This window comes from Numida meleagris, chromosome 6, assembly GCF_002078875.1.
Source record: "Numida meleagris isolate 19003 breed g44 Domestic line chromosome 6, NumMel1.0, whole genome shotgun sequence".
NCBI classification, from domain to species: Eukaryota; Metazoa; Chordata; class Aves; order Galliformes; family Numididae; genus Numida; species Numida meleagris.
In genome coordinates, this window is record NC_034414.1 from 2286326 (window position 1) to 2313543 (window position 27218).

General features: G+C 47.8%; 1 protein-coding gene across 1 annotated transcript; it reads left to right on the top strand.

The window, feature by feature from the left end:
• BAHD1 (bromo adjacent homology domain containing 1) lies at positions 1367–23055 on the top strand. The gene is made up of 7 exons (XM_021402100.1): positions 1367–1418; positions 8285–9925; positions 12786–13147; positions 14738–14897; positions 15798–15874; positions 17956–18047; positions 19822–23055. The coding sequence occupies exons 1-7, from the start codon at positions 1382–1384 to the stop codon at positions 20009–20011; spliced, it is 2559 nt and encodes an 852-aa protein (XP_021257775.1). The 5' UTR covers positions 1367–1381; the 3' UTR covers positions 20012–23055.

Consider the following 27218-nt stretch of genomic DNA (forward strand, 5'->3'; position numbering starts at 1 on the left):
AGCTGGTAGGGATGCACCTGCCACTGGAATCCCCAAAGGTGGCACAGTTTGTGTGTGTCATCCACGGAATCACAGTGTGCCTTGAATTATTGCAGCTGAGCACCTCGGAGGAAGTTGCTGTAGTGGTTGTGGAAGAGTGTGACGATACTACATAGAGCTTGAATATTAACTGGAGAAAAATCTTGCTCCTTGTTCTTCAGAATAAAGCGTTGGGAATAATGTGTTACTCCAGCTTGGTCATGTCAGCAGGAACGGTGCCGGAGCTCTCTGAGCCAAGTGACACGTGATTGATATTTCACCAGGCTCAGCCTTTTGCTGGATAGGAATTGAGCTTGAGGGTTGCATATATGGAAGATCAGGAGCAAGGCTCTGGGTTTTTTTCTTTTTTTTTTTTTTAAACCTTCATTAATTTGCTTGGCAAAGCTCGTGCTCCTTCTAAAAACATGGCTGTCAAAGCTATAGAATTATTTTTGACTTAGTTTTTCAGGCTACTTATAGGTATCTTACTGGGTGCTGTTAGCATAGCTGTCAGGGAGGCAGCTTCACGTTGAACTGATTTAAAGTCCTGGTAGGCGATTTCTTGTTTACAAGAGACACTAAACAGATGTAGTGTTTTATATATAGTGGTGGTTGCTGTTGATGATCTCGGGTATTTCCTCAGAATTGCAAAATCTTGTGTAGGGGAGGGAGGAGTTGAGCATCTGATATTTCTTACTCCAAGCGTCAGAGCAGTGTAAAGGGAGAGATCAAATTATGATTCCTCAAATGCAAAGGTCTCAGGCTGGGCTTGCTACTGAAAATTTTGCTTTAGTAATCTAAAAATCTTGTTTTCTGTTTCTCAGGTGATGCACCTCCCTCTTTCCTGGTGCTTTCAGCCCTGAGATGAGCTGAGGCTGATCTGCAGGACCAGGAGCAGCTCATCTCCTGGCATTTGCAAGCGCAGGGATTTCCTCTGCCTTCCCTGGGCTTTCATCACAGGGTGTGCTTGGGGCTTGGTTAGTCACGCTTCTCGCTTCTTTTTTCAAGGTTGGTTTTGAGAGGTGAGAAGCCAACGGTGGGCTTTGCACCATGGGAATAATTGCAGTGTTTGCACTGGCAAAGAAATGGTTTCTCTTTGGGCAGGGGGTTGGCCTTCTGTGTGTTTCTTCGCATGTGTCTAATGACATGGCTGGATGTTATTTTTCCCCAGGGTCCCTAAATTGCTCTGCACGCAAGCAGGCGGTTTAGAGAAGCCATGCAAAGCCAGTGGCTCCTGGCCCTGAGGTTTGGGGTGGCCGTGGGTTCCTGCAGGTGCTGCTGAGAGGCTCCTTGGATGACTGCGGGATGGAAGGAAGCGGATTTTGCAAGTGATGGTCGTGTTTGTTCAAACAGGTTTTCAGCGATGGCTTTGCCTTCAGAAACATTGCTCTATACTGTAGGTATGTAAAGAAACCGTGGCTGTGAGGCTTGATCTGGTTCTGGTGACTGATGTTTGAGTTGCTCAAGTCCTGCTTTTCTTCCCATACTTGTTCTTGACTATAGCGTATACTGAATATTCCGCCTCAGTGGTAGCTTGTCACTGAAAATGTGACACAGTAATACAGCTTTGTAGCATCGGTAGCGGGGAAAGGAAAGCTGGTGCTTGTTTTGAAAAGGAATGTGCCTTTTCCAGTTCTCCAGATATCAAGGTAGTTCCACAAATAACGCACCTTGTCATCGGTTACAAGGAAACATCTTTCCAGTTTCCCCTGAACTTGTAGATAATTCCTTCCCACTTGTGTAGAAAGAACTGGCTCTTCCCAGCTGGATGCAATAAACTGTTTAGTTCAGCATGCGAGCAAAAAACCAAACTTCTTTGGTGAATGGAGATGGTTAGCTGAGCAGCTCCTGGTACCATCTCCTCTCTGAAAGCAGGCACCTTTCTTTGCCAAAGGATGTACAAGTGTGCATCTAACTCTCCCCATAGGATGTATCTGCTAGCTGGTCTCCATGCTGTAACTATTGGTGGTGGCAGGGGAGATGAAGCAGACATGAAATGCTTTCCCTCCCAGTGCAGGGTGCTGGCTTAAGCTTCCCAAATCGCTTTGGCTAGGGAATTTAGAATTGCGCTTGTTGTGTCTGAGTCTTCAAAAGGGCTACGTTGCCCAGGGAAGATGGGCTGTGTCATGATGCTGATAATGAGACCCCTTTCTGCTCCAGATGCTGGAAAGGCTTTGGTTGGTTTGACTCTCACGTGCTGAGGTCAGGCTTGAGTGGTGCAGCAGTGATTTCTCTTTTTTCTTATTTCCTTTTTCTGTGTTTTTTTTTTTTCCTTCCCCTTACAAGTGCTGCTCACTGGGGCTGCGGAGCGTGTGAGAGCAGCCAGAGAAATTGAGTTCTGGCTTCCCTGCAAAGTGCTTCAGAGCACTGCCACTAGGCAAGATCTGAAAGCTGATAACCAAGGACAGGACGGGCCCTCCCATGAAATCAGCTGTGCAGCTTCTCTGCTGGGGTGTTCGCAGGTCCAGCTCCTGTTGATGCGAGTGGTCAACGGGCAAGCAGGGAGCGCAGCCCAACGTGTTTTGTTCTCAGTGTGCCATCGCTTTCAGATAGGCACAGCACTCCAATTTTCAAGCATCCGATGCTAATTGCTGTTGCTTCAGCACTGTAATTTATCGTGGGTCACATGTTCTTCAGTACTCGCAGCAATGTGGCTGGGGCATGGGCTTTCACAACTGAGCTATAATTGCTCATGTAGGACCAGGGAGTGGAGCAAGCAGCCCGTACGCTTGCAGAGAGCCTCTCTTGATGGTGCAAGAGTTGGAGCAAACCCCAGATCCCTTGTCGCTTCCCTTTTTGAAGCTGAAGAGGCAAGGGCTTGAGTATTCACCTGGTTTTCAAGAGGTGCTGGCAAACTGCAAGGATTATGTTGATGGGGGTGGAAAAAAAGAAGCCTTTTGCATGTGCCTTCTCTATCAGTTTTCTCTGGAGCGTGTGGCTGATGAAGCTCTCAGTGAGCCTCCGGAGAGAAATCAGAGCTGGACCCTACAAAGACAAATTGCAGGCCGTAACGATTTTAATTTTTCTATGTGTCTAAGGCTGAAGTGATGCTCCTGGGACTTGCACAGCATTTAGGCAATTCAGCCTGGGATACCTGACAGTTCTGTGCTTTACCCAGATTCCCAAGAGCTCCTGGGAGGCTTCCTTCACGCAGCAGGTTCTTGATGGCACTGAGAATGATTTGACTTTAAAAGCAGCAGGGAGAAAGGAGCCAGTCCTCCTGGCACTTACAGTTATGGGGCTGTTGTCACAGCGTAAGCTGCACCGATTCAAAAGGACATAACTTCTTCCAGTAGACAAGGACTGAAAGTCAGCAGGACAGTGCTGCGCGTGGAGAGTAAGATTGGTGGTGTTGTAACTCTTTGTATGTTATTGAAGTGCCAAATGGATTAGAAGCTTGAGAAGCTTTACATTTCTGTTCTTTTTGGCATCGTCTCCTTGGATCCAGCACATCTCCGTAGCGAAGCTTAGGAAGGGAGGTGGTACTTGAATGGGTAGTCCCAGACTGGTGTCTTTTAATTTCACTTGCAATCAAGTGATGGAGAGGGAGAGACAGATGCTGCAGCTGCATGATTACAGAAAATGCAGCTGTTGAGACACTTGCTTATTTTCCTGCTAATGAGGCATCAACTCTCTTCAGACTTTGCTGTTTGGGTAGCGCTTCTCCTATAGCATAAAATTAGACTGGTGCGTTTTGGTTTGAGCTTCTTCAGTCTGATCTGGTCTGCAGCTGTCAGTGTGATTCTTTCAAACCGCTCCAGTTTGAGGAAGGGGATAGTGACTGCAGCTATCAGAACGCTCAGTGGGCTCGGGATGCAGAGGGCCAGACCAAACTGCTTCATCCAACTTGTTTCACTTCTGATAGTTCCTCTTCAGCGTCTCCCCACTGCTAATCCAGTTCCTTCGCTGCACGCAGGAGGCGGGTGGCTCTGCCGTAAGTATTTTCACTTTCAGTTCTTCCTGTTGTGCTGTGATTTCTTTGAGGCTTCTGGGTATGGTTAGTTTTTCCTCTTTGCTTTGTGAAGCCCTGCAGGGGTGGCAAGGAGGTGAAAAGCCCTGACGCTTCCTTCCCCGCTGAAAGGAATGCAGCACTCCCTGTGAGTAGCTGGTCTCGGTAAGCTCCGCGCGACTCTGATTTCTGAAGCATCATCCACTGTCAGATACTGAAGCTTCAAGCAGCATTCAGAAGCTCTGCTTGTGTATTATGCTGGGGAAGGAGAAGGGGTTAGTGGATTCCAGGTAAGGGGAGCAACGTGGTGTGACTGCTTGGTGCCTGTTTGTGGGTGCGTGCTCGTAACATGAATGAACTGCTGATGTAGTTGTTTGTTGTCTTCGTGCCTGTCTGTATGCCTCCAAAACGTGTAGTGGCATCGCTGCAGCGCTCTGTAGCAGAAGGCTCAGAGTGGCTCTTGCTGTACCTGCATACAACAAACACAGAGAACTGAGAAATGCAGCATATCCTCAGGGCTGAGAGGGCTTTCAGTGAAAAGCTGAGAGTCTCTGGAAGAGATGGTGAGGATCAGATCTGACATCTAAAATGTTGCAGTTGGTTTCTGGGGGGATAGGAAGCCAGTTGTTGGGATCTCTTCCCTCACCCCCAGCCAGTCTTGCCATAAGTTCACACTGTATGCTGCTTTGAAATAACAAGAATCGTTATAGTTGCTAAACCTGATTGTTCCCACTTCTATTAGTTGTGTCAGAAAAGGGGAGAAAAACAAGGGGCAGTTGTTTTATTGCAGCAGTGTCATGGGGAACTTCCCTTTGTAGAAACGAAACCTTGCAGCCACACTTTGTAAGTGACCACTTACAGGTTTAAAATCAGTTTATTTCTGCTGCTCATTCTGAGCTGCCATGGAGCGAAGGGTATGCATCCTGAATGCTTTTGAAAACCAACAGAATTCACCTCACTTTTAACTGGAGGTTTTTAGTGGGGTGTGATCTGGAAAAACAACCTTCTCTTGATTTCCAAACCGAACACTTGAGCAGGTCAGGGAGAAACTTATGTGGCTGATGTGGTTTGTTTTTCCAAGGAACTTGTGGAAGTTTTTGAAGGAGCAAATGCAGAAGTCAGTTTTACTTAACTTTGATTGCGTTTCAGTAGCTGCTGTATGGAGCTGGCTTTCAGAGGGCTTACAGTCATGGGGAATCTGTTGTTTTCTTTGCTGGCACTTAAAGGATTTGCATGGCTGTAATACCAAAACACGTGGGGTTTGCTTATTTTGTCTTTGCACACGTTTTCAGATATTTAGTTCTTCCTTAGGAGAGAAGTGCCTTGTAGTGTTCAAACAGCCGAGGGGGAGAACTTGGAGGCCAGGTGACAAGGAGATCTATGTAGACGGATCCTCGTTTTACTGACAAGTAATTAATAAAAAGCCTGTGATTGCTTGATCAGTCTCGTGTCAAAGAGCTCGTGCAACTGAGACTCTCTAAAATGTATTGTGTTGAATCCCGGTGCTCTTCCCACTTTAATGCGATTTTTGTTTATCTCTAATGTCATCTTTCAACCTGAGTGTTTCTCTTAACGTTCCCCGTTGCAGTTGTCAGTGATGAAAGCTGTTGTGGAGTATTACCTGTAAATATTGCCACAGCACGCGAGGCGATGCTACCTGTGCTGCACCAGAATACTGATCTTGCATCTGGGCTTTGGGGAGGAAATGTATGTATTAAAAATCCATGTTCATGTGGAGTACCGTAACAGAAAGCATTCCTATGCTTATATTGCAGGAAAGGTACTTGATTTAAGCTGTTGTTTGTCTTGACCCTCCCCGTGGGGTCAAACAGGGAAGACTGTCACTCTTGCTGTTAATGGTTCTCCTCTTTGCTGTTGGAAAAATCCCCTTCCTTCAAGCTGTCCCAGCCTTCTTTATATCTTTTTAGCAGGTCTGGTATGAACAAGGTCGTGTCTAAAGTACTCTGTTCTTAATAGATCTCTTCCTCATTCAAACATTGATGTGCTATAAAGCCCCAGCACGTGACAGATGAGCAGTGGTAGGGAGGAGATGACTGCTGCTCACAGAGGATTGGTGAGAGCTAGAGGAGACGGAGGCAACTGATGCTGGTTTTTAAGGCAAGTCGTGCTCGTTTCCTCTGGGTTTCCTCCATCTCTGCTAACTGTTTCTGCTGGAGGCTCCACCTTTTGTTGGGGACAACAGAAAACAGGTTTAGAGTTGTAAAGGAACCACAGGCCTGTATGGGAGATGTTATCTTCTATAGGGTGCTTGGTCTACCACTGTCAGACCTTGGTTTGCACACTTTAAAGAGAAATTCTCTTACCAACTCCAAAGGTGGTGTGTGGTTAATCTGGCTGCTTGTGCAAGAATTATTCTGATTTGGGGGGAACTTGTCACTCTGAATTGATAACCATCCTCCTAATTTCCAGAGCTGGTGTTGCTGATCGGAAACAACATGGGCATATACATAAATGATTGCTCCCCACAGAGCAACTGCAGTTTAGGCCCTATCTATAGGAGTTATCCCACGTGTAATGGAGCATAAGGGTTCCCTTACCCTGACACACCTTGGAAAGAGCCTGACATCTGCAAAATAACGTGCAAGCCACGGTAGCTTTCAATTCCTAGTTTTCTTTTAGTTAATGCATATATAAGCAAGTCAATTAAAACACATTGGGTCTATTTCAAATAGATAATCTAATTATCAGCTTGATTAAACCATATCAAATGAACAGTTCTTGTAATTTGGTAGCTTTGTTCTCCTCGCTACAGATGCAGTAGCTTTAATTAGCAGCCTCAGAAGTAGCAGACCTGCGTTGTTGGTGTCAATTGGGAGGTGCTGCAGCCAGATACTTGATGTGGGGACAATCAGGCTGCTCCTACATCGGTGCTAATCTGAAGACTGACACTTTGGTGCCAATAACGGGGATCTGGCTGCTTTGTAAATACCATTACTTGCAAGAAATAGCCCTTTTCTGCTGCTTCCTGTGCTCCGATACAGGCTCGATTAAATTGATTTCTGTGTTAGTCAATTAGATTTTCTGTTTAAAATGTTCACAGGGATCTCCTACCATATCCCTTCTTAGCTTTAAACGTATGGGTTCTTCTGTGAATACATGTTCTTTTGGACTGCAGCGTCACTTCATCCCTCAAATATCTGACACAAGCCTACTGCAGGCCGCTTGCTGAAGTTGAAAGGCAAGAGCGCAGAGGCACCCTAACTATTCTGCTGGAAAGGAAACGAGGGGAAGAGAAAAATCAGATTTAGCTTGCTGTGTAGCTCTGAAGGCAGCAATGGGCTGAAGGGACTGCTGGGATGAAGGGTTGCTTGCCAGCTGCTCCGAGGCCACTCAGCAGTAAGCTGCTGCTCCTGGCGCAGCCAGAAAGCCTGGGGTGTGACGAAAGGTGAGCAGCCAACCTCTGCTACTGACACCGGATAAAGGCACTTGGGACTTGTCTGCCTTTCTTTGGTGCTTCCTCTCTATACAAACCTCTCCCAGCTCGGAGATTCTTATCTCTTCCTTTTTGTACTTTAGACATTTGTGTCTGTTCTGAGGATGTCTTGACACTCCTGATTTTTCATCTAGATGGTATGTTATATGGCTGAGTAATTATTTTTCCTTCTATAAATGCATTTTGAAGGCATGTGATGTTTGGTCAAGCCTCTTTGCCAAACGTGATAATTTGAACAGTGTCCACAGATCTTGTAAAACGCTATTGTAGAAAATGGCAGCAGCGACAGGTAGCCGGCTTCTAACCTGCCTGCAAGAATTGGCATGTATTTAATTTATTAATGTTGACAGATCTCTGCTCAATCGACCAAGCTTACTTTTTACACGAGTAGGTGGACTCGTTGTTTTTCTTCTAATTGTTTCAGAAAGTGACAGTGAAACAACCTGCCTGTAACAGCGTGCAAGCAGTCAAATACCTGGGCCTTATCTCTCTCGTGTGCCCTGGACCATGATTCAGATGATCTTTACAAGATACGATGGGAGTTTGTAGCACGTTCGAGACAGTGTTGCTTTAGTAGGGAGCATACTTGGACCGGGAGCTGGGTGAAACTGGCTATGTCCTGGTTTTCCTGGCTCCTGTAGCACCTCGCCTTCAATTACTGTCGTGTTCTGTGGCTTAATATTAACCCACATCTCACTGCATCCTGTCTCCTAATTGGCGTAACTGGCTGTCACCCAAAAAGACTTGACCGTGTATAGCAACAAGGTTCCCCAAGTATTTCCTAATTGGCGCTGGATGCGTTGTGAGGAGACGAATCCCTCTCGTCTGTATTAATAGGTGTGTTTTCTTCTCTTCGTTCTCAGGACTGGACACTGATCCTATGACGCATGCCCGGAAAAAACAGCTTTTCCTTCTGAAGCGTCCAGCTGGTTCTGCTGGCCAGGTTTCATCACCCACGGGCAACGGGAGGATGGACAGGACGCAGGCGGAGCGCGGCGAGCCAAGGGACGGGGATGCTGCTGAGGCTACCAGCAGTTCGAGTGGGTTTGTGGGGACGAGCAAAAGCAAGAATCTGCAGGAAGTCCGGAAGACGTACCCGCTGCGGAGACGTCTGCTCCCTTCAGTGAACAAAAAGACCTGCAAAGTGCTCCTCACCAGGCTGGAGGATGTGGCTGGATCTCTGTCCAAAGAGACCCAAAGCTGCAAGAAAAAGGACCTTCCCAGCTGGGTGGAGGGGTTGGGACCTACTTTTTTTGCTGAACAAGTTAAACCTGTGGGAGCGGGCAAGAGCGATTCAGCTGGGGAGAAGTGCACAATAACTTATCCAGGGACAGAGGAAGACCTTGATACTGCTCCTTCGGAGCCCAGGAAACGCAGACTGGCCTCTCTGAATGCAGAGGCTGTGAACAATCTGCTCTTTGAGCGGGACGATGGCTTGTTGTCTGGCAGGCGCTTTCGGAGGGACCCTGCCAAAGCCAGCGGAGACTGTACTGCCAAGAGCTTGCATTGCAAGGCAGGTGACAGCTGGCCTGCCTTGGAAAAAACAGCTGTGAAAACAGGTAAAGGCAAAAACCGGCACGAGCCCAGTCAGAAATGCAATAGCTGTGACCGTTCGCTGGATGAGGTCTTTGATGATGGGTTAAGGAGAGAGGATAGTGCCATCTCCTATCATCCCACCCCAAAGAGACTGGCCAGCCTGAACGCTGTGGCTTTCTTGAAGCTGACCCATGAGAAAGACCAGCCCCTGAAGCAGAGGAGTAAGTCAGACGGGGAGGGCAAGTCTGAGAACCACTGTTCAAAGTCTACGCTCAAATGGGCCAAAGCCAATAGGAAGAATTGTGTCAAGTCCAAAAAGGAAGCGGCTAGCTTAAAAATGGAAGGTCAGCACAGCTGGCGAGGGCTCACCCTAGGTGCTTTTGGGAAAGCAGAACAGCGGGACTCCTCTAGGCTCTACAGGACGGCCCGACCTGTCCCTTACGAATCGCAGTCGGGTACAGAGGGTTTCTACCACAGGCTGCCTTTGCTCATGGGCGGGCAAGCTTCCATGAAGCCGGAATACGGAAGACCTGGAGAGAAATCCCCGACTCCCAAGCAGGAATTTCATCAGCCTTCCTTTCCTGTGCAGCAGTTCCCTCCTTTGCCCGTTCCTGGGAATCACACGGATTGTGGCTGTCTCTATGAATCCTCAGATCTGACTCCGTTGAACGGGTTTTACGTTTGTTATGGCCAAAGTGGATACAGTGGCTACTCTCACTGCTCAGTTTACCCCAAGGACGAACTTTCGCAGCCTGCTACCTGTGAAGGGCTCTTGGTGTCGCCCGGTTCCTTGCCGTCAGGCGCTCATTTCCAGCCACTCCACTGGTGCAGCTCCCCGTACTGCTGTGGAGAAGGAACAGCCATCAACAGCTACAGTGTCTGCGGTGTTGTGCACGTGCCGGACGGCAGGATCAGCAGTGTGCACGCGGGGCGGAACAGCTACCCCTACAAAATGCCTTTTGCAGCAGGTAAGGTGCAAAGCGCGAGGACGCTTTCCTAGGAGTGCTGAGCAAGACGAGGGCTGCTCTGGGGCAGCGGTGATTATCTTTGGGCTTACCGAAGTTTGGGATCTCTGCCACGGATCAAAAAGAACCCGCATTTTACCTCCCCTTCTCCTGTTTTTAGCCCAGACGGTTTCTCCCCATGGAAGGGTCCCGGTAGTGTGGAAAGCATGGAGTTGCTGAAAGACTTGAGGCGGTGAGGAGGTGACTCATGACTTGTCACGCTGGAACTGGCCGCTTTGATCCGTGCAAAACGAGTGGCTTCAGTTCCTAGATGCTCTGCAAGGCTTCTCTGTCTCCTGCTGCACCATGGTGCCAGTCTGTTCCCAAAAGCTTGCTCTTGCTACTGAAGCATCCCTGCAGAGCAGCGTGGAGAAGCAGGCAGTGCCTCCGTTGTTAGACTCTCGATGTTGAAAGCTGTGTAGGGGATGCAGTCCTGTAGGGAGGCAGTCTTGAAAGGCTTTATAGACCTGATCTGGCAGGGCTGTGCAGTGATTCAGTTCGTGTCTGCTGGTTGGACCGATGCTTGAATTTCTTTGCCGTGATGTAAGTGCTGGTACATTGTTAGCATTGTGGACAGCGAACCTGTACTTGCTCTTCAACAACACTGGGAAATCAGGCACTGAAGTGGGGGTGAGCGATGGCGTAAGATGTTGGGTACTTGTTGGCTTGGCTTATTTCTGTCCCATTTGTTTGGTTGTTTTTTTTTTTTTCAAACTTTGTGCTTCGTGTCGGCCTTTTGCTATTAAAACCCATCTCTTTGAAATATTTACAGCTGGATTGTTGTGCTGTGGTTACCAGACACCAGTGCTTTGTGTAAAAGCCATCAAGCTAGGCGCTGCTGCCGCTTGCAAGCGATGCAGTCTGTAGACAAAGCTGCTGCTTCAGCTGCTGGGAGTGTAAACATTAGCATCTCAGATAACTGCATGCACGTGTTGGAGTCAAAGGAAGGCATGACTTAGCCGCTCCAAACAGATTCTCAGGTAGGCGGATGGAGTTTTGGTTCAGCTCTCAGTCTGAGCAAGGCTTTGTCATCTTCCGTTGTAGGAAGCTACTGAAACTTGGGAGCGCTTGGTTGAAGCATAATTTCCCCTTTCCTGAAATATCTCTGCTGTCGTGGTGCTGCTTCCTACGGCAGGAGTTAGACAGCGTTAGTGCCTTATAAAGCTTGCAAGACAACTAGCTCAGCAACGCGTTCCTGTCTGACACTTTCCTGCGTAGTGCCCCGAGGTCACGTCAGAATACTTCGTTCCTGAAATCTTGCATGCCGCTGCCTCCGACTTCATGCAACCAGAAGGGCTCAGGCAGTGCAGATGGGCTTTGTTCAGAGTTCAGCCCTTCGTGCAAACAGGCTGATTCCTTGTGGTGCTTGCGGCAGTACTTCAGGTGTGTGTTTACTGGCAGCGTGTCACCTCACTGCTACAATCTTTCTCTGTGTGGATTAGCAAGTGGCAAAATAATTTCCTTTCCTAGCGTGCTTTTGGTGCACTTTGAGTTAAAGCTGACTTGATGTCTATGTGTATATATAAGTGTGTGTGTGTATATATATTTGATTTTGATTTCCTTCCTGTGAGCAACTTGGATTTCAAAGCCGTCGGCATCAGAATAATTTAGACTTTGTTTTTCAGACTGAAGGAGGCTTACCAACATGTTAACAGGGGTTTATGCTTAGGAGTTGGCTTTTACCTATGCGTGTGCCTCTGAAATCTCATCCTTCCCTCAAGTGGGTTATTTTAAGGAATTAAAGGATTACTCTGGTTGGAGGCAACAGGCTCCCATCTGAGATCCCGCCTTGATGTGCAGGATCCAGCTTTATGTACAGAGCAGTTTGCTTTGTCTGTCTTACTTGGTACGCTCAAGGTGTTCAACTTCCGACCTAAAAGGGCTTTTGTGAGTGAAACAGGCACAACGTGGTTCGCAGCCCCACGGATCCTGGGTCTGCTGAGGCCAGGCTGATGACTTTGTGATCTTTGTTACCTTTTTCTATTTTCTAATAGCAATGTGTTGTGCAGCAGCGTTCTCCCACAGAGCTGCTGGGTCATGTTCCTGCCTGGAGGCATCTCCAGGAGGTTGCTGTAGGCTGCCCTTTGGTCACCCCTGACAAGCATGCATTCAGGTTTTGGGGCGCATTTGAGATCAGTTGGGAATTCTCTTCCCGCTGACACTAGGTAACTCAGATCCAGCTTGCTCTCATCTTGGCCACAGCGTGGTTTGAGGGCTTGTTTTGTGACTTCTGGAGTAGCATGAGGTGTTCTAGATGCCTTTGAGAGGCAGCGTCAGCCAGTTTGGTTACCTGTTGCGGTTACCAACTTGCTTTGGGGACACGGTTTTGCTGAAGCCAGCAGCTTGCATAATTTTATGTAGTTTTGATCTATATTTTTTTCATATTTCTGGAGTCAATTTGGAGAATCTTCTCAACTTGAGTTGAACTTCTGGAAAGAAGCTGGCTATGCTAGTGTGGTTTAATCCGTCCTATCATTTTGATAAGCCTTTAATTTCTTTTATACGTATCGACAGTTTGGAGTCGCTTTGGATGCTGGCCAGCCTTATGTGCATTACTGGCTGGCGTGACTCTGGGGGATTTCAGCTGGGTTTGTTGTAGTGCAGTGTCATCGGCGGCAACGCGTTGGAGGTTTAGAAATAAAGACATTTGCTTTTAGAATCCCGTGACAGTGCAAAATGAACAGAAAACGTGAAGGGCCTTCATGGCTGTAACGCAATGAAGAGAATTTCAGGGGAAAGTGGTGGTACCCTGGGACAGTCTTGATTGTGTTGCAGTCTGAAATTTCAAACAAGCGACGTGCCTCTTTTTCTTCTTTTCTCTTAGAAGGCTGCAAGTCTCTGGACCAGCTGAACCTCACAATTCCGGTGGCGGGGCACCCTGCGTCGCCTGCCCACCCGCTCTCAGGATGTCCTGTACCCAGCGTGCCGCCAGCTGCAGAACCTGTTCCTCATCTGCAGACCCCCAACTCTGACCCTCAGACCATGGCCCGTGAATGTCCCCAGAGCTCAAAGCCTCCCAGTGGCTCCAAATCCGGTCTCCGAAACACGCCGGGCTGTCTGCATGCCTCCGACAGCAAAACGGTGGGAGGCCACTCCCATCCAAAGCAACAGCGCATCAGCCGGCGAAGAGCCACCAATGGCTGGATACCCGTCGGCACAGCCTGCGAGAAGGCTGTCTATGTTGTGGTAGGTGTCTTGAGTACTGTTTTTTTTGTTTGTTTTTGTTTAGGTGTATCCATGTTTGAGCATCTTCAGAGATGTAAGATCGTGGAGGTTTGGGAGGGTTTTGGCTTTTGCTTCAGGGTAGCGGTGGTTGCTAGATGTCCACCGTTCTAGAAGACAAGCTGTGGATCAGCAGCCTTTTGGCTGGGCTTTGAGGCTGAGCTGTTGGCTTTGTTTTTCTCTTATTACATCGCACAGCGTGATGGGGAGCTTGCAGAGGATGGAAAGCCTGCCACTCCTGTGCTAGCATCAGCTGAAATGCTGTGATGATGAATACTTTGGCATTTATGAGGGTGGCACCTGCTGCACCTGTGAGTCCATCTTTCAGGGAGATCATCCTTCAGCTTCTTCCTCCTGGGCTAGGTCAAACCTGTTTTGAGGAAGGGAATGTTTTAGCTTTGCTGTAAGCAGCTGTCCCAAGGTAGCTCTTGCAAGCTTGTTCTTCTCACTGATAGTGTCCATAGTTCAGCAGAGATCTCCCGGAACACACAGCGGACTGAAACAGTTTCCTCACTCCCAGATGAATTTCTTTTTCTAGCACTCAGTAGCCTCTAATTTATAACGTACTCGTTGGCACGGGCAGTCACTCCTTTGAAGTCTTCTCAACTGCACTTACCCATTTGTTGCGCCGAGGTGCAGAGACTAGCTGCTGTAAGATGGGAGACTTCCTGCCAGAAAATGTAATTACTGTAGTAATGCAGTGAAGTCCGCTCGTTTCTAGCAACTAGACTGAAGGAGAAGCTAATATCCTTCATCTTAAAGCATGAGATCTGTGGGCATGAAGGTCAGAACCCTTTTGCTGTCGGAAGGTGGGACAGGGTGTTGACCATGCTTGCTAAATGTCACAGCAAGGGAAGTTGTGGCCCAGGAGTACACACTCGATGCAGTAGCACAACTCGAGCTGCCGAGAGCATCATCCAGGAGAGGGTTTGTAGCTTCAGCTCTCAGAGGTGTGCACCGGTACCAAGGGCTGCGCGAGGGTGTGAAGCCCATGGAACTTGGAGATGGGTCTCTTTCATCCGCAGTGCAGACTTGACACTCTGTGCTTTTTGCCTGCGGAACTGAAGGAGCTTGATTTAATTTGAAAGAAGGGTATTAGTTTCACAGATGTGTGCTCGTGTGAGGCCTGCTGTGAGACCTCCTATCTGGATGGCGAGCTGTTCCTTTCTGCCAGACCACGCAGGAAAAATAGTTGTGTGTTGTCTTTCACTTTGAGAACGATGGCCCCGTATAGCCTGCATGCATTTGGATGCTATTCCACGTTGAACTCTCTTTACCTATGAATGCCCTACCCATGGAAAAAGTAATCATTTTGACCCAGGCTTTGCTTTTATAAGCTGACAAAGTGGAAATAGGGATGCTGTGAGTGACCTTATGCTGTATGACTTCTCTCAGAGCTCTCATGGAGTGAAAAAACTTGGCTCTGTGCAGACTTAGGCTAGTTTTCTAATTCACAGCGTAACCAAAGGAGTCTTGGATTGGGCTAGCAAACGATAAACTAACTTTTTGCCTCTGTGCTTGGGTTGCTCTTTCTTTTGTGTGCCAATGCTGTAGAATGAACCTGAGCCAGCTGTTCGCAAGAGCTATCAGGCTGTGGAGAGAGATGGGGAGATTATCCGGGTACGAGATACCGTCCTCTTGAAATCAGGACCCAGGAAGAAATCTATGCCGTATGTTGCGAAGATATCGGCGCTGTGGGAAGACCCCAAAACAGGTACTGTGCCAAAAGAGTATGTTTAGCCTCTGCGTTTGACAGATGAAAGCGAGCTGGAGCCAGGGAAGTGATGGATCTTGGAGAGCTGTGAGCTTTTTAGGGCACTCTGCTGCTGCCAGATTGAGTGGCGAAGGGGAAGAGATCAGCTCCATGGTTTTAGTTCAGATTGTTCTAGTATCTCTTTAATCACTGGCCTGGAACTGGTAATTAAAATCTTCCTGGTCATGAAAGCACGTAATACCTGCCAACTGCCATCTTAGCAATGATTTCCTTTATTATTCCGTAGAAGTAGGCGTCTCAGGAGCTGTTGTTGATTCAGATGCTCTAGCCAACACTGGGGCTGGGGCTTGGTATGCGACGTGGGCATATCTGCAGAAGTTCTTGGTGGGACCTGAGTAGAGTCACTCGAGTGTTTGGTTTTGACGCTGAGGTCCCGTATCTGGTTAGCGATGGTTGAGCCAAGAACGCTGCGCCAAATATTTCCAAGTACAGTTCTAGCTTAAAAGGAAGCAGAAAACAAGTTTTTTGTTGTAGAAAGCGATAGTGACGTTATTGCGGGAGTTAATACCACAAACATCAAGCTTTGGGTGAGCACTTCTTCAGACCGTGAGCTGGAATGGAGGCTTTATTTAGGGAAGCATTGGATTTTTGTGCATAACTCACCTCTGTGATGATGTAATGGAAGTAGAAGGGGGTGAAGGTGCAGTGGAAAAGCAATGTGACTGACTTAACGCGGCTCCTTGCTGTAACAAAAGGATACCTAGCTCAGCATGAAATATTTATCACGGCACAGCTGTCTCTAAATGAGAGCTATGGAAATGAAAGGGAGGAAGCAGGATGTTGGTGGAAAAGCACTACAGCAAACCCAGTCTTGATGTCTTGCAATAAATCTTGTTGCAGGGGAGCTGATGATGAGCCTCCTGTGGTATTACAGACCGGAGCACACTCAGGGAGGCCGCAATCCCAGTATGCACCAGGTGAGACATCCAAACGTGGAACTCGAGGCAAGGGTCTCCTGGTACATCCACATTTTGGCAAGAACTGAGGGATTAGCCTGAGTATCTTCCTGCATTCTTGGGTGGCCTCGCACTCACGAGGCTGAGCTTCTGATTTGAGTAAAACTGAGCTGTCTCTTGGCTACAGTGCAGCTGTTGCCAGATGTGCAAAGCAGTGCTGTCGTCCTGTATATGGGCTTCCCCCAGTCTACGTTGCCACACGTAACAGAATTTCTGCGTTTTTCACGTGGATACCTGTGCTCAGTCTTACCGTCTCTACCTTCAATCTGAGAAAATCCTGAGCATCAAGTGAAAACTTTCTCTTCCACCTTAAGAGTGAGGAGAATGAGTTTACACTGAATCACGATCAGATGCTTTTCCGAAAAGAGCGTTCTGATTCATGCAGAAACACAGAGCTTGATGCAAACACCCCCAGTGAAATTCTGCAATTTGTATTATGCATTATGTTGGAGTAGCTCTGTCGTGTGCTGCCTTTGTATAATAAAAATCCCTGGATCTGCTTCTTCAGTTCTAGAAATTTGTGCGGAATTGCAGATGCATCATCCTCCCCCTGTGTAGATTTATGATGAGAACTAAAGACTGATTCGAGGATGTTGTGCCAGTGCAAAGGAATTCACTTTTTAGAAGAAAAATGTGTGAGTCACTGTGACTTCACACTGTACTCAGCTTTGCTTGGGCTTGCATTGGCTGGCAGAACAGCTGTGTCCAAACTAGAGAAGGAGAATGTATGGCTGTTTTCAAACCTCCAAAATCCTTGATGCCTTTTTTCTTTCATTTAAAAGTGGAGCGGTATGGGAGGACAGGACTGGGGAGCAGCCAGGGAATTGTACCTGCCTGATTTGCAGGGCAGAGATGAGTTTCTAAATCAGAATGTGGTGTCTTGTATTTTTCTGGTTCATAATTAAAGCGCAACTAGCTAGTTGCATTTTAATGCAGAGAGAGAGCCAGTCTTCAGCTCAGGAGGAACTGAACCACTCTTTTGCACACCTGCTTAATTACACAAGACTTCAAATGAGAGATTGCCTTGCAAGGCTGAGTAGCTTGCCAAAGATGACTCAGATAATTTTGATGTAAGGAGTAGAGCAAAACCTCAATGTGCAGAAGCAGGGTGTGGTGTTTTCAGTTTCTCTGATTAAGCTTGTCCACAAACAGTGACCCTATTTTGAGTCTTTGCCTTTAGCTGTTTCCTTAGGGCTGTCAGCAGAAGCACAGCCTGCAGGTAACACTTCCAGACTTGTGCAAAACATCCTTATTGCCTGAGATCATCTTTGCTGGACTAACCACATCTGAAATACTTTAAAACTGCTCCATCTGGGTTGCCCCCGTATCTAACCGGAGCCAAGTTTCCTAAACTACCCTGGGAGAAAAAAGGCCGTTACTACTTCCCTCACTAAAACAGTCTTTTAAATTGAATTGGGATGAAGAAATAGCCAGAAAAGAACAGGTTGTTTTATCTTTGATATGGAAATGGATTTAATACTGTGTGTCAAGCCAGTAGTTAAGACGACAAAGTGCCGTTCAACCTCTGTTTCTACTCTTAGCTATACAAATGATCTGGAAAGGTTTCCAGCACAGGAAAGGGAAAACGAATGAAGAATGTCCCCGGGAGCTCAGAGGAACGTGTGGGTGGGGGGTGCTCCAACCTCCTGCCTGCAGAAGCGTCTCTCACTTGGTTTTCTGGATGTAGTCTGAAGGCCCCTCCCATGCAGACTCCATACGAAGTCAGGTTTAGGATGAGTTGGAGTGAAAGCAGCTCTTGTAGGAGTACTTGGCCTCACAGAGAGCGTTGGGGTGTTAAATGGTGGGAGAACACCTAATTCTTTTCTCGGTGTTGCCGGATAAAATTCCAGTGGTTCCTATAAAGGGGTCCCAAGACACTTGCCAAGTGTGAGCATGATGGGAAATACTGGCTCTAGAGAGCATCTGCTTCGAGCGTGCTTTTGCCGCCTCCCCTTTGAGGTGGCCGGTAAAGGCGTGGAGCTGCCTCGACCTCCTTGGGGCTCCTGGCCAGCTGGGTGACCTCCTCCTTTCTTCTTTTGCAGAATGAGATCTTTGCATCCCGACATCAGGACGAAAACAGTGTTGCCTGCATAGAGGAGAAGTGCTACGTGCTGACCTTTGCAGAGTACTGCAGGTAGGTGGTGCTCTTAACTTGCTGCTGTTCCTGAGACCTGCGTCTGTCTCCAGCTCTTGTCACTCTTCCCTTTCCCAGCTGTCACCCAGCAGAGCAGTCCCTGCCTTCCAGACTTTCGGCTAGGCGTAATTGGATGAATTGCACTCACTCTGCATACAGGTTTAGTACTGTAATCTGGGAATGTTTATACATCCATCCCCAAGGGTACACAGATGCTATGGCTAGCTAGAATGCCTTCTGATATGCCGGTATTGCTGCTGGATCCTAGTATATGTGCTTGCCAGCGTGAGCGTTTTTGACTAAAGGACTGGTCAGAGTGATGACTGAAGCACTTACAGGTAACCTTTTGCTGATGGGATTTAAGCTTGGTCAATAAGAATATCAAAGCATTCAAATTGAAGACTGCCACCCTTGGATCTATGAATCCCTCAGAAAGCAGGGATTGAATGGGCACACAAGTCTGTAATAGAGAATAGTGCTTGAAACGTCTTCAGTTTTGCTGGGCATATCTGGTTGACTTTTGAGCTTTACTACAGAAGGAACGTTTAAGTCTTGCTGCTCTCCTCTTTTTCCTCTTGCTTCTAGCCTGGTGCTCCACTATTTGAATTTCTAAAAGCAAACTTTTCCAGCTCATTTTAAAGCAATTTTGTTCTTTTTTAAAACTGAAAAGCAAACTAGGCTTTGGATTCAGACAGCTCATTTCCTTTCTAACAGTCCAGTCCTCTGGAGTAGCTGTTGGCAGGAATTTGTTTTGTGCTGTTGTGGATGAGGTCACCTTTGAGAGAAGTTTCCTGAAGGCATCCCGAATTTATCCTTTGCTTACACTGGAAGTCCAACAAGGAAATCAAGGTTTTTAGGAGGTGCTCTGTTATTTAGGAGTTGTAGGCTGTTTAAGCTGGCTCTCACCAGCTCTCAGAGATGGCTTTTGTCCTTGGTCAGTTTTGGGTTCACTAATGTAGGCTGCAAATAGGCTCCCGTGGAAGGGTTGTTGAAGTGCCCTGGATGGAAACAGCAAAGCACCTAGAATACAGATAGCTTATTTTCCTCTGGTTTATTAATCTTAGAAGTGCTAGTGCAGTTGATAGAACAAAGCTTTTTTTCCTGTTGCTCTTAGCCTGGTGTGGAGGACAGGTTTATCCCTGACCTAGGGCTGGAGCTACTTGATGTGCCATGCTGGAACCAGCTTTTTTTCAAGGGGATAGTTGGTGTTGGAAGCCTCTGTGTAAGGGAAAGGCACATTACGCTGCGGTGTGAAGTGCTTACCAAACTGATGTTCTTTGTAGTTTGACTCAGGAGCTCGTTTGTAACCCAACTTTGACTCCAGCTCCTCCAGGATCAGCCCTGTAGGCATACAGCATTTGGTCCCCAGGACCTGAAGCCAATACGTGCTGCAAGGTCTTGCTCTGCCAGCGAGGAGCGGCCCTTATCATGAGCTTTGGATGAGGAAATGATTCATGTGTTAAACTTTGGGGGAGATAATTAACAAAAACGGGGCCCAAGTAGTAAAGGTGAAATGGATTGTTGGAGCCATTTTTCCTACTGGATGGAATCTGCCAGTATAGTAAGCAAGACCATCGTGCTGCTTTGGATGGTTCAATGTGGGATCCAAAGCCATTCTGCTATTGAGCATAGTTTAATTCTCCTGCACGTTCCCCTGTGCACTTGATCCTTGGGCAGCCACGCTTATGAGAAAGGCTGACACAAACAGCAAAAGTTGCATGGTGGGAGATGATGTGAATTCCACGCTAATTCTCCCGATGTGATTGTGTTGCAGATTCTGTGCCTTGGCAAAGCGTCGAGTCGAAGGTATCCCTGGCAGGAAAGCCATCATGGTTCCTCCCTCGGAGGAGTACTCCACGCCTCTGCACCGCAAGGTGCCCGAGGACACTGACCCTGAGCTGGTTTTCCTCTGTCGTCACGTCTACGATTTCAGACATGGGCGCATCTTGAAGAACCCGCAGTAGCGTGGCTCTGCAGTGGGACTGCAGCGAGGACGAGCGGCACTGGGGAGTTGATGGCAGGCCAGCAGGCCAGGACATCTGTGTGCTCCCACCCACTTAGCTCGTGCTGCTCACAGCCAAGAGCACTCAGTGCTCTTTCCTCGGACTGAACGGCGTGCACGGGAGCAGATCCCTGTGGAGGAAGGCAGCGGTCAAAAGCACAGCACTTCGTTAAAAGCATAAATGAAAATATATACGTATAAAATAAATATATGTATATAGATATAGGTACTTGCATATGTAAATCTATATCTATATATGTATCTAGAGATGCATCTATTGGGAAGGGTTTGTAGGGGATAAAAGCCAGTAAGCTGAATCAGAGCCATTGTTGGTGGGAGTGGTGGGAGGACGCAGGAGGGATGCTGTGGTGTGTCATGTGAGTCAAGCTGTGATAGTCCTGTGGTTCTCGTGTCCTCATGTGAAGTGAGAGGACTGAGACTGGTTCTTTGGCAGGGCGGAGGAGCTTCCTCTGTCCCAAAGTAAAGAGGGAGGGTTCCTGGTGAGCAAGGGCTCCTTCAAAATACAGCAGTTGCTTTTGAAGCTACCTGGAATGTGGAGTGGCCCTGTGTCATGCTCGGGTAGGTTTTGCTCCATTGTGGGGAAGAGCTAGTCCCTTTTTTTTTTTTCTTCCTCATCTTTCTCTTCCCCTCACCTTCTTCAGAGCTGTTCCGCAATTCAGTGCTTGGACTTGGGCTTGGCAGCCAGGCTTGAAAATCCAGCTCCAAGGCAGAGAGGGACCCGGCGAGGTCGATGGCTTTATGTCCTGGTGTGGCGTTGCAGAGAGCTGTGCCCACACCCACAGGATTGCAGCAGATGCGCATGGCTCTAAAGCTGGGAGCGCACCAAGTGGGCTCCGTTGGTGGAAACCAGGTTTTCTCTTCTGAGCACTGCTTGCTCTTGTAGCATAGAAGGCTTTAGTGATAGAAGTGGGTTTACTCTTTCTTCCAATTCATTCATCTGTCATGTCCTTTAACACCATGTCCTCACTGTGAAGAAGCTAGATGGCAAACACTTTAAGTGTTATTTTTAGCTTTTTTTTTTTTTCAATTTAGCCCCCCTTTATGTCACTGATCTGACCCTGAGTGTCCCGTTGAAGCCACCAGCAGAGCTGTCTCAGTGCTGCCCCGCAGCTTCCTCCCCATCTCCAAACTCATCCTGTCACCTGAGCAAGCTCACCAAAGTGGCTTTGTGGCTCCTGAAAGGAACTGAGTGTTGGGAAGGGTTTGCATTGACAAATGCAACCTGAGCCTCGTAGATATTTTTTTGCCTCTTGCCTTACGTGTATAGATCCTAAGTAGACTTTAGCTTATCTCAATGCAAACTGTTGAAGTTGATTCTAAAGCAAACCAAAGGACAGTGTAACAGAGTCCGCTGAGTCAGCCACACCAAGCTGGGAATCCACGTTTAGATTGCACTAATGTAAAGAATGAGAAACAAGGCTGCGTTATCCCACGTGCCTACTGGCTGGAGCCGCTCGTTGGAACGTAGGGATCTGCATTTTTCTGCTTTTTGGGGGCTTCTCAACTCACGTTGAACAGTGGAAGTATTGAAACTGCTTTAATGTCGTCCTGTCAGTGGAAGTGGGAGGGAACAGCATTGGCTTGCTCCAACAGCCGCACGCCTGGTCTGGAGGGAAAACCCCATGGCATCTGATCTGTGACGTGGAAATAGCTTGTTCATGTTGGAGATGTCCAGAATTGCTCTACATACCAAAGAGGGGAAAGCATCTAGCAGAAGAGGACATAAAAGGAGAGGATGAGAACTGGCATCTGCCACAGTGGGACAGCAGGGCACGCATCTCCCTGGTGTCGGGGGACGATTTCTGCTCAGTGTTGCAGAAGATGCTGGAAAAGCCCTGTTGTCCTTGCCCAAGGGAGAACACCCAGCTCTAGGAGGCTCGATGCTAGGTGCATGGGCAGGAATTTGTGGGCTAAGCATCTTATGTCATTTATACCTCAAGATACTGTTAGTGTCAAAGGAATTGCTCAGATTTCTCCTCAACAATTAGCTTGGGCACTGGTGGTCTCTTGGAATGGTTTGGTTGGGCTGCATGGTGCAGTATCTCCCAATGGGAGTCAGGAGTGCTTTTGGGTGGATGAAAATGGCACGGGGTGGGGGGGGGAGCACGGAGTTGCTGGAGGATGGGGTCCATGCTGAGAGGGAGGATGCTGGAGAAGCAGAGCTGCTCCTGCCCGTCGTGATACAGGGGGAACAGAATGGCCGTGCCCCGGGGCCATGGGCACGTGGTGACAGCATGGAAGGTGACTGGCAGTCCTAACTACACGCATTTGACTTGGTAGGGATTCCCGACACCCAACCTGAAGCAGGTGAGCTGCCTGCGGCCGCCTTCCTCCAGCCCAAGTGCCATCCGACACAGGATGCCTCAAGACCCACCGGGCCAGGCAACCCTGAGCGTTTCTACACAGTCAGAGAAGGATTTGAAACTCAGCCTTGGAAACCGCAGTACCATGCTGAAATTCCTCCTCCTGACCCCTCTCCCCCCTCTGCTCCCACCTTTGTCTTGGCTTCTCCCCAGGTAAAAGAGAAATGGCGCTTGCCCTGGGCATAGAACGGGCTCTGCTGTGTCCAGAGAGGACAAATCCCAACTTCTCGTGTTAGAATCTGCTTCAGGCCAAGAACGTTGTTTGAGATTCACGTGGTTGCTTATGCTGTTGTGCAAACAGCATGTAAATGAATCGAAATGTCTTATCCGTAATGAAAATATTTCATGCTTTTTTAATCTATTAGATATGGAAATATTTTTTGAAACTGAAAATGCAGTCGGTAGAATTTAAATTGAAACGTAATACATGTAAAATATATTTTAGTTGATAATTTTGTAAAATGCACTTTTTTTGTGTCTCTGCCCTGGTTTCCAAGATCTGTATTTCAGTGTTTACAGATGGAATGAAAACATTCCCTATCCCCTCCTTCTGTGAAAAAGATATATTAGAAGTAATTCTTAAAAAATAAATTTGAAAGATCGTATTGATTTAGAAAACAAATCAGTGCAACTCTGTTCTTCGCTTCCTTGCCTGAGTTGTCGAAAGAAGGATTGAAGTACTCAAGTGCTCGGAGGGTGCCAGTGTGGGACCTGATTCTGGGGCTTGGGTACTTGGGGAGTGATCCCTGTGCTGTTCCACCCCCATCCTTGCTGGGATACGGTCCTAAGAAAGGGATGATTGGTTGACGGGATGAATTTTACCTTTTCCCAATCTTTTCTCAACAGCTGCTGTTATAGGAATAGCTAAGCCTCTGCTTCTTAGGGAGGGAAGGTGCTAGAGGCGAAGGTTGTCTCCGTAAGGCTCGGTGTGTCACTCTGTACTTTAGAAACACTGGAGAAGAGTGTTTTGAAGTGTTCTTTTGGGAGAAGCATCTCGTAAAGAGCATCGTCGTGCTCAGTGTCTTTTCACTTGGTATCACTGCCATCAGCTTTTGCCAGCACAGGAGCATCCCAGCCCCGTGGCTTCCAGCTCCATCCATCCTCACACCGAGAATAGAACCGACAGCTACGTGGTCACCATGGATGTGCCCATAAGGCAAGGAGGAACCCAGGTGGGAGCCAAAGCTGCAGCGAATAACAGCCTGCCTGGAATAACACAACAGGATCGGTATCTCTGCGTGGAACAGGATCTGCTGGAAAGCGCCCTGAGTGCAGGTGAGGTTCTGAAGATGGTAAGCGTAAGTTTTCGCAGTGCTGGGAAACAGCTCTGCAAACCAAAAGCTGCTGCCAAAGCTGCTCATCCCTAAAGCTGCTGTGGCTTTGAGGGTTTGGTGCCCTCTGCAGTGAGGCTGTGCTGAGATCTGAGCACGGAGCAGTGGGGAGATGTCATTTAGCTCTTGGCTGGGCAGCTGGCCCTTGGCATGGGTTATTTCTATATATAATTATGTGTATTAATTAGAGCTGGACTCTTGCATGCTTGGGAAGGGGGGAAATGAGTTCTGGGAACAGAATGAGTGGCGAGGGGGAAAAGAGATGGTTTTTAATGACCGAGAATCGTCTCCTCATTAGAGACAAGTGAGTGGCGAGCGTGGTTTGGCACGAATGCAGGTGGGCTGAGCACGGTCACAGCATCCCTATAGCCCAGGGAGCAGGGCAGCACCAATCCAGGCTCCACGGCATCTTTGGTCCCTGGGTTGTTTCCAGCAGGAGATCTTGAGGTTGTCCCATGAAGTTTCTGATGTGACTTCTTCCTCCTGGACAAGCAAACCCACAGCAGCTTGTGGTGCCCGCTCCGGTTGCTGCTCTGTGCTGAAGGAGGTAATTAGTAAGGGGAAATGCCCCCGAGATTTCCCGTGCTGGATCATACGGAGCCGAGGAGCTGCCGTGGAAGTGAGCATGGTGTTTGTGTCCCTTGTTGCTATAGGGATGAGATGGCTTTTCCGTCAGAGCCTCCAGTGAGAGCAGCTAATCCATTTTTAAGAGGAAAGGCTATTTAATAAAGGAAACAATTTAAACTGGCTTTACCCAATCTGCTGCGTGGAAGCACCCTTTATTCTGCAGCTTCATATTGAGTTCTTCTATCTCGGCAAACCTCTCAGGAGCGCTCTGCAGAAAAAAGCTGCAGTTGGAGGGGCTTTGGATGCCTAGTAACTCTTAAAAGCAAATCTGTTCAGCGATGCTAGACCAAGCCAGAGGCTGCTGAATGTTCTCCGCTCTCCGTCGTGTCTTAGGGCACTGGAATATGGTATTAGAAAACAGACAAGCTATTCTAATGGGGGGGGGAAAAGGTGTTTTTGAAAGGATATTGAGCAAAAGCTGTTTATCCCACAATGGAAGTGACCCCATCCGATCCCAGGCTGGGATATGGAGTGGTAGGGATGTTTCTTCTTTCCCAACCACAGCTCCAAAATCCTCCCTGTGCCAGTACCAGAGCGCAGCTAATAAGTAGGGCTGAGTTAATACCCCGCTGTATAATTACAGTCTATAAAAAGGGATTTATACGGCACGTTAGCGCCATTTATTTTACCGTATTAGCTGCTGCCGTGCACACAAATGAGCAAGGTTGGGTTTTGTTCTGACCTCCCTGCGAGATGAAAGCCAAGCACCTGCTGGGAGCGGATTTCCCAAAGGGATTGGGAATGCTGGGAGCTGCTGCACTGCCCAGTGCCAGCAGCCCTGCAGGCACGTGCATCCAGAAATGCAGACCTGGGTGAGCAGTAGGGCCTGCCTGCAATACCAGCCTTCATCCAGCAACGAGAGGAGATGCTCCTGACCTGGAATGTTTTTTTCCTGATGTTTGAGGTAGTTTGCTCCCAGCTTAAATTTCCTCCTTTGCAAGGGGCGTTGTGGACTAAGATGGATTTCTTCTGTTAAAGGGTCAAAACCCTACTCCTCTGTCTTCTCATGTGAGAACTGCAACACCTGTGTCGGATTTCTGATTGTTTTTTTCCTCTAAAATCTGGGAGAAAATGTGCCATTTTTTTTATTATTTATAGAGGGAGGGAGATGTTTTCTAGTGCTTTTCTACAGAAAGGCTCATTTCCCCATGGTAAGGAAGCAAGAGGATACGTATTGACTTATGTATCTTACTCCTTTTCGAGGCTTCTTTTAAACTGAACAGATTGAGACAAATGGAAGCCTTGAGTTAAGTCACCTTGTCTAATGAAAACAGCACACGTTCTATAACGATTCATTTTTCGGGACACGAAGCTTTCTCTTTTCCGGTTCCTGCTCCCCAGATCCTGAGTTTTCTCCTTAATTCACTCTTGAATGCTCCTTTCCCAACCCACCTTTATGTTGATATGTTTGCAAGGAGCAACTCAAGCACCCAGAGATGTAACCCAACCTCCAGCCCCCTGCTGAGGACCACTCAGCTGTGCTGGGGCCATTTAAGATCTCCCCATCAAGCTGAACCCAGCCTGCATCATCCCCTGCTCATCCAAAGCTGACTCGGGTGATACTCGTTGAGTGCAAGTAGCACCTCGTGTTTAATGGTAATAAGTCTTGATGAAATAAGTTTGGGAGCTCATTACTTTTCCGTTTTCTTCTAAAGCAGCTGAACAGGGCAGTGTGCATCCCGTTGTGCTTGGGGATCACCGCAGCCATCCCAAAAGCTTTGACTGCATCCATTTTGCTCTTTCATGGGGGAAAGAAATTGGTATTTCTTCCTTTGACATTCAGGTTGGATTTAGTTTTATGAACAGACGTGAGCAATTTCTTTATTTTCTGAGGTGTCAGACCCAGAAAAGTGTTACGAGGTGCTGTGTAGCACTGCTTTTTCTTAACAGATACTTCTGCTTTCCAGCTGAGGCTTTGGAGGAAAACATGCAATGAAGGAGGAGAGTTTCTAACCATCTATCAACCCTGCATCGGCGAGAAGAAGGTATTTTCATGAGATGGTTAACCCTTCTGATGCTATTTTCCCCACTGGAAATAAGGTCCTGTCTGGCACATTTGTATGGGATCTCTTAGCCAAAGAAGTCACCTGTTGAGAATGGGCAAAGCATAAGCCCTGTAGAAACTCCCATGGATCTGGACTGCTCCATGGATAGTTGCTCGCTGCTCCAGCTCACGCAGATCCTTGTGATGGCTCTGGGCCTGAAACAACAATTTCAAAGCCATGTAGGGCTTAATGTGCAATACTGAAAATTGATGACAATGCCACATCTAGCTACAGACATGAGTGATGTCTGATGTGGGTGAAACTGGGAGGCAGAGAGAGCCCTGGCCTGGAAGGGCTGAGAGGGGTTTGAGATGGAGTGGGGGAGGATGAAGTGTTGAAGAAGAAGCTTCTGGGGGTTCTACTAACCACGTGTGGCAGTGGTTTTCTTGGGCAGGGCAACCAGCATTCCTGAAAAGCCTCCGTTCACAACTGTGCACAACAGAGTGGGGAGGGAAACATTAAACCCAGCGTAAGGTCCTTGTGAATTCAGCCAGCTGCTTATCAATTAGTTTGCAGTTGCAAGATAAGCAGATCGTCCAGCACTACATTTCCTGGAAAATAGTGATTTCTGTTCTGAGCAAGATAGACCTAGCCCGTCCTCACCATCTTCTCCGAATTATTTAGCAGCATGTCTGATGTGTCTTAAAAGGAGTTTTTAAGAAAAAACACAACTCTGCTTTGCATAGAAGCTGCTTCACCATCACCAGCACGTTCTACAGTCTGCTTTAAACCTGCGTGCACCCATCATAAACAACACTGGGAGAGCAGCTCACTGTAATGCC

Coding starts and splice junctions, on each gene's coding strand:
- BAHD1 (XM_021402100.1), top strand. CDS start 1,382: ATGGCTTTGCCTTCAGAAACATTGCTCTATACTGTAG. Junction 1,419..8,284: donor AACATTGCTCTATACTGTAG/GTATGTAAAGAA, acceptor CTTCGTTCTCAG/GACTGGACACTGATCCTATG. Junction 13,148..14,737: donor AGAAGGCTGTCTATGTTGTG/GTAGGTGTCTTG, acceptor CCAATGCTGTAG/AATGAACCTGAGCCAGCTGT.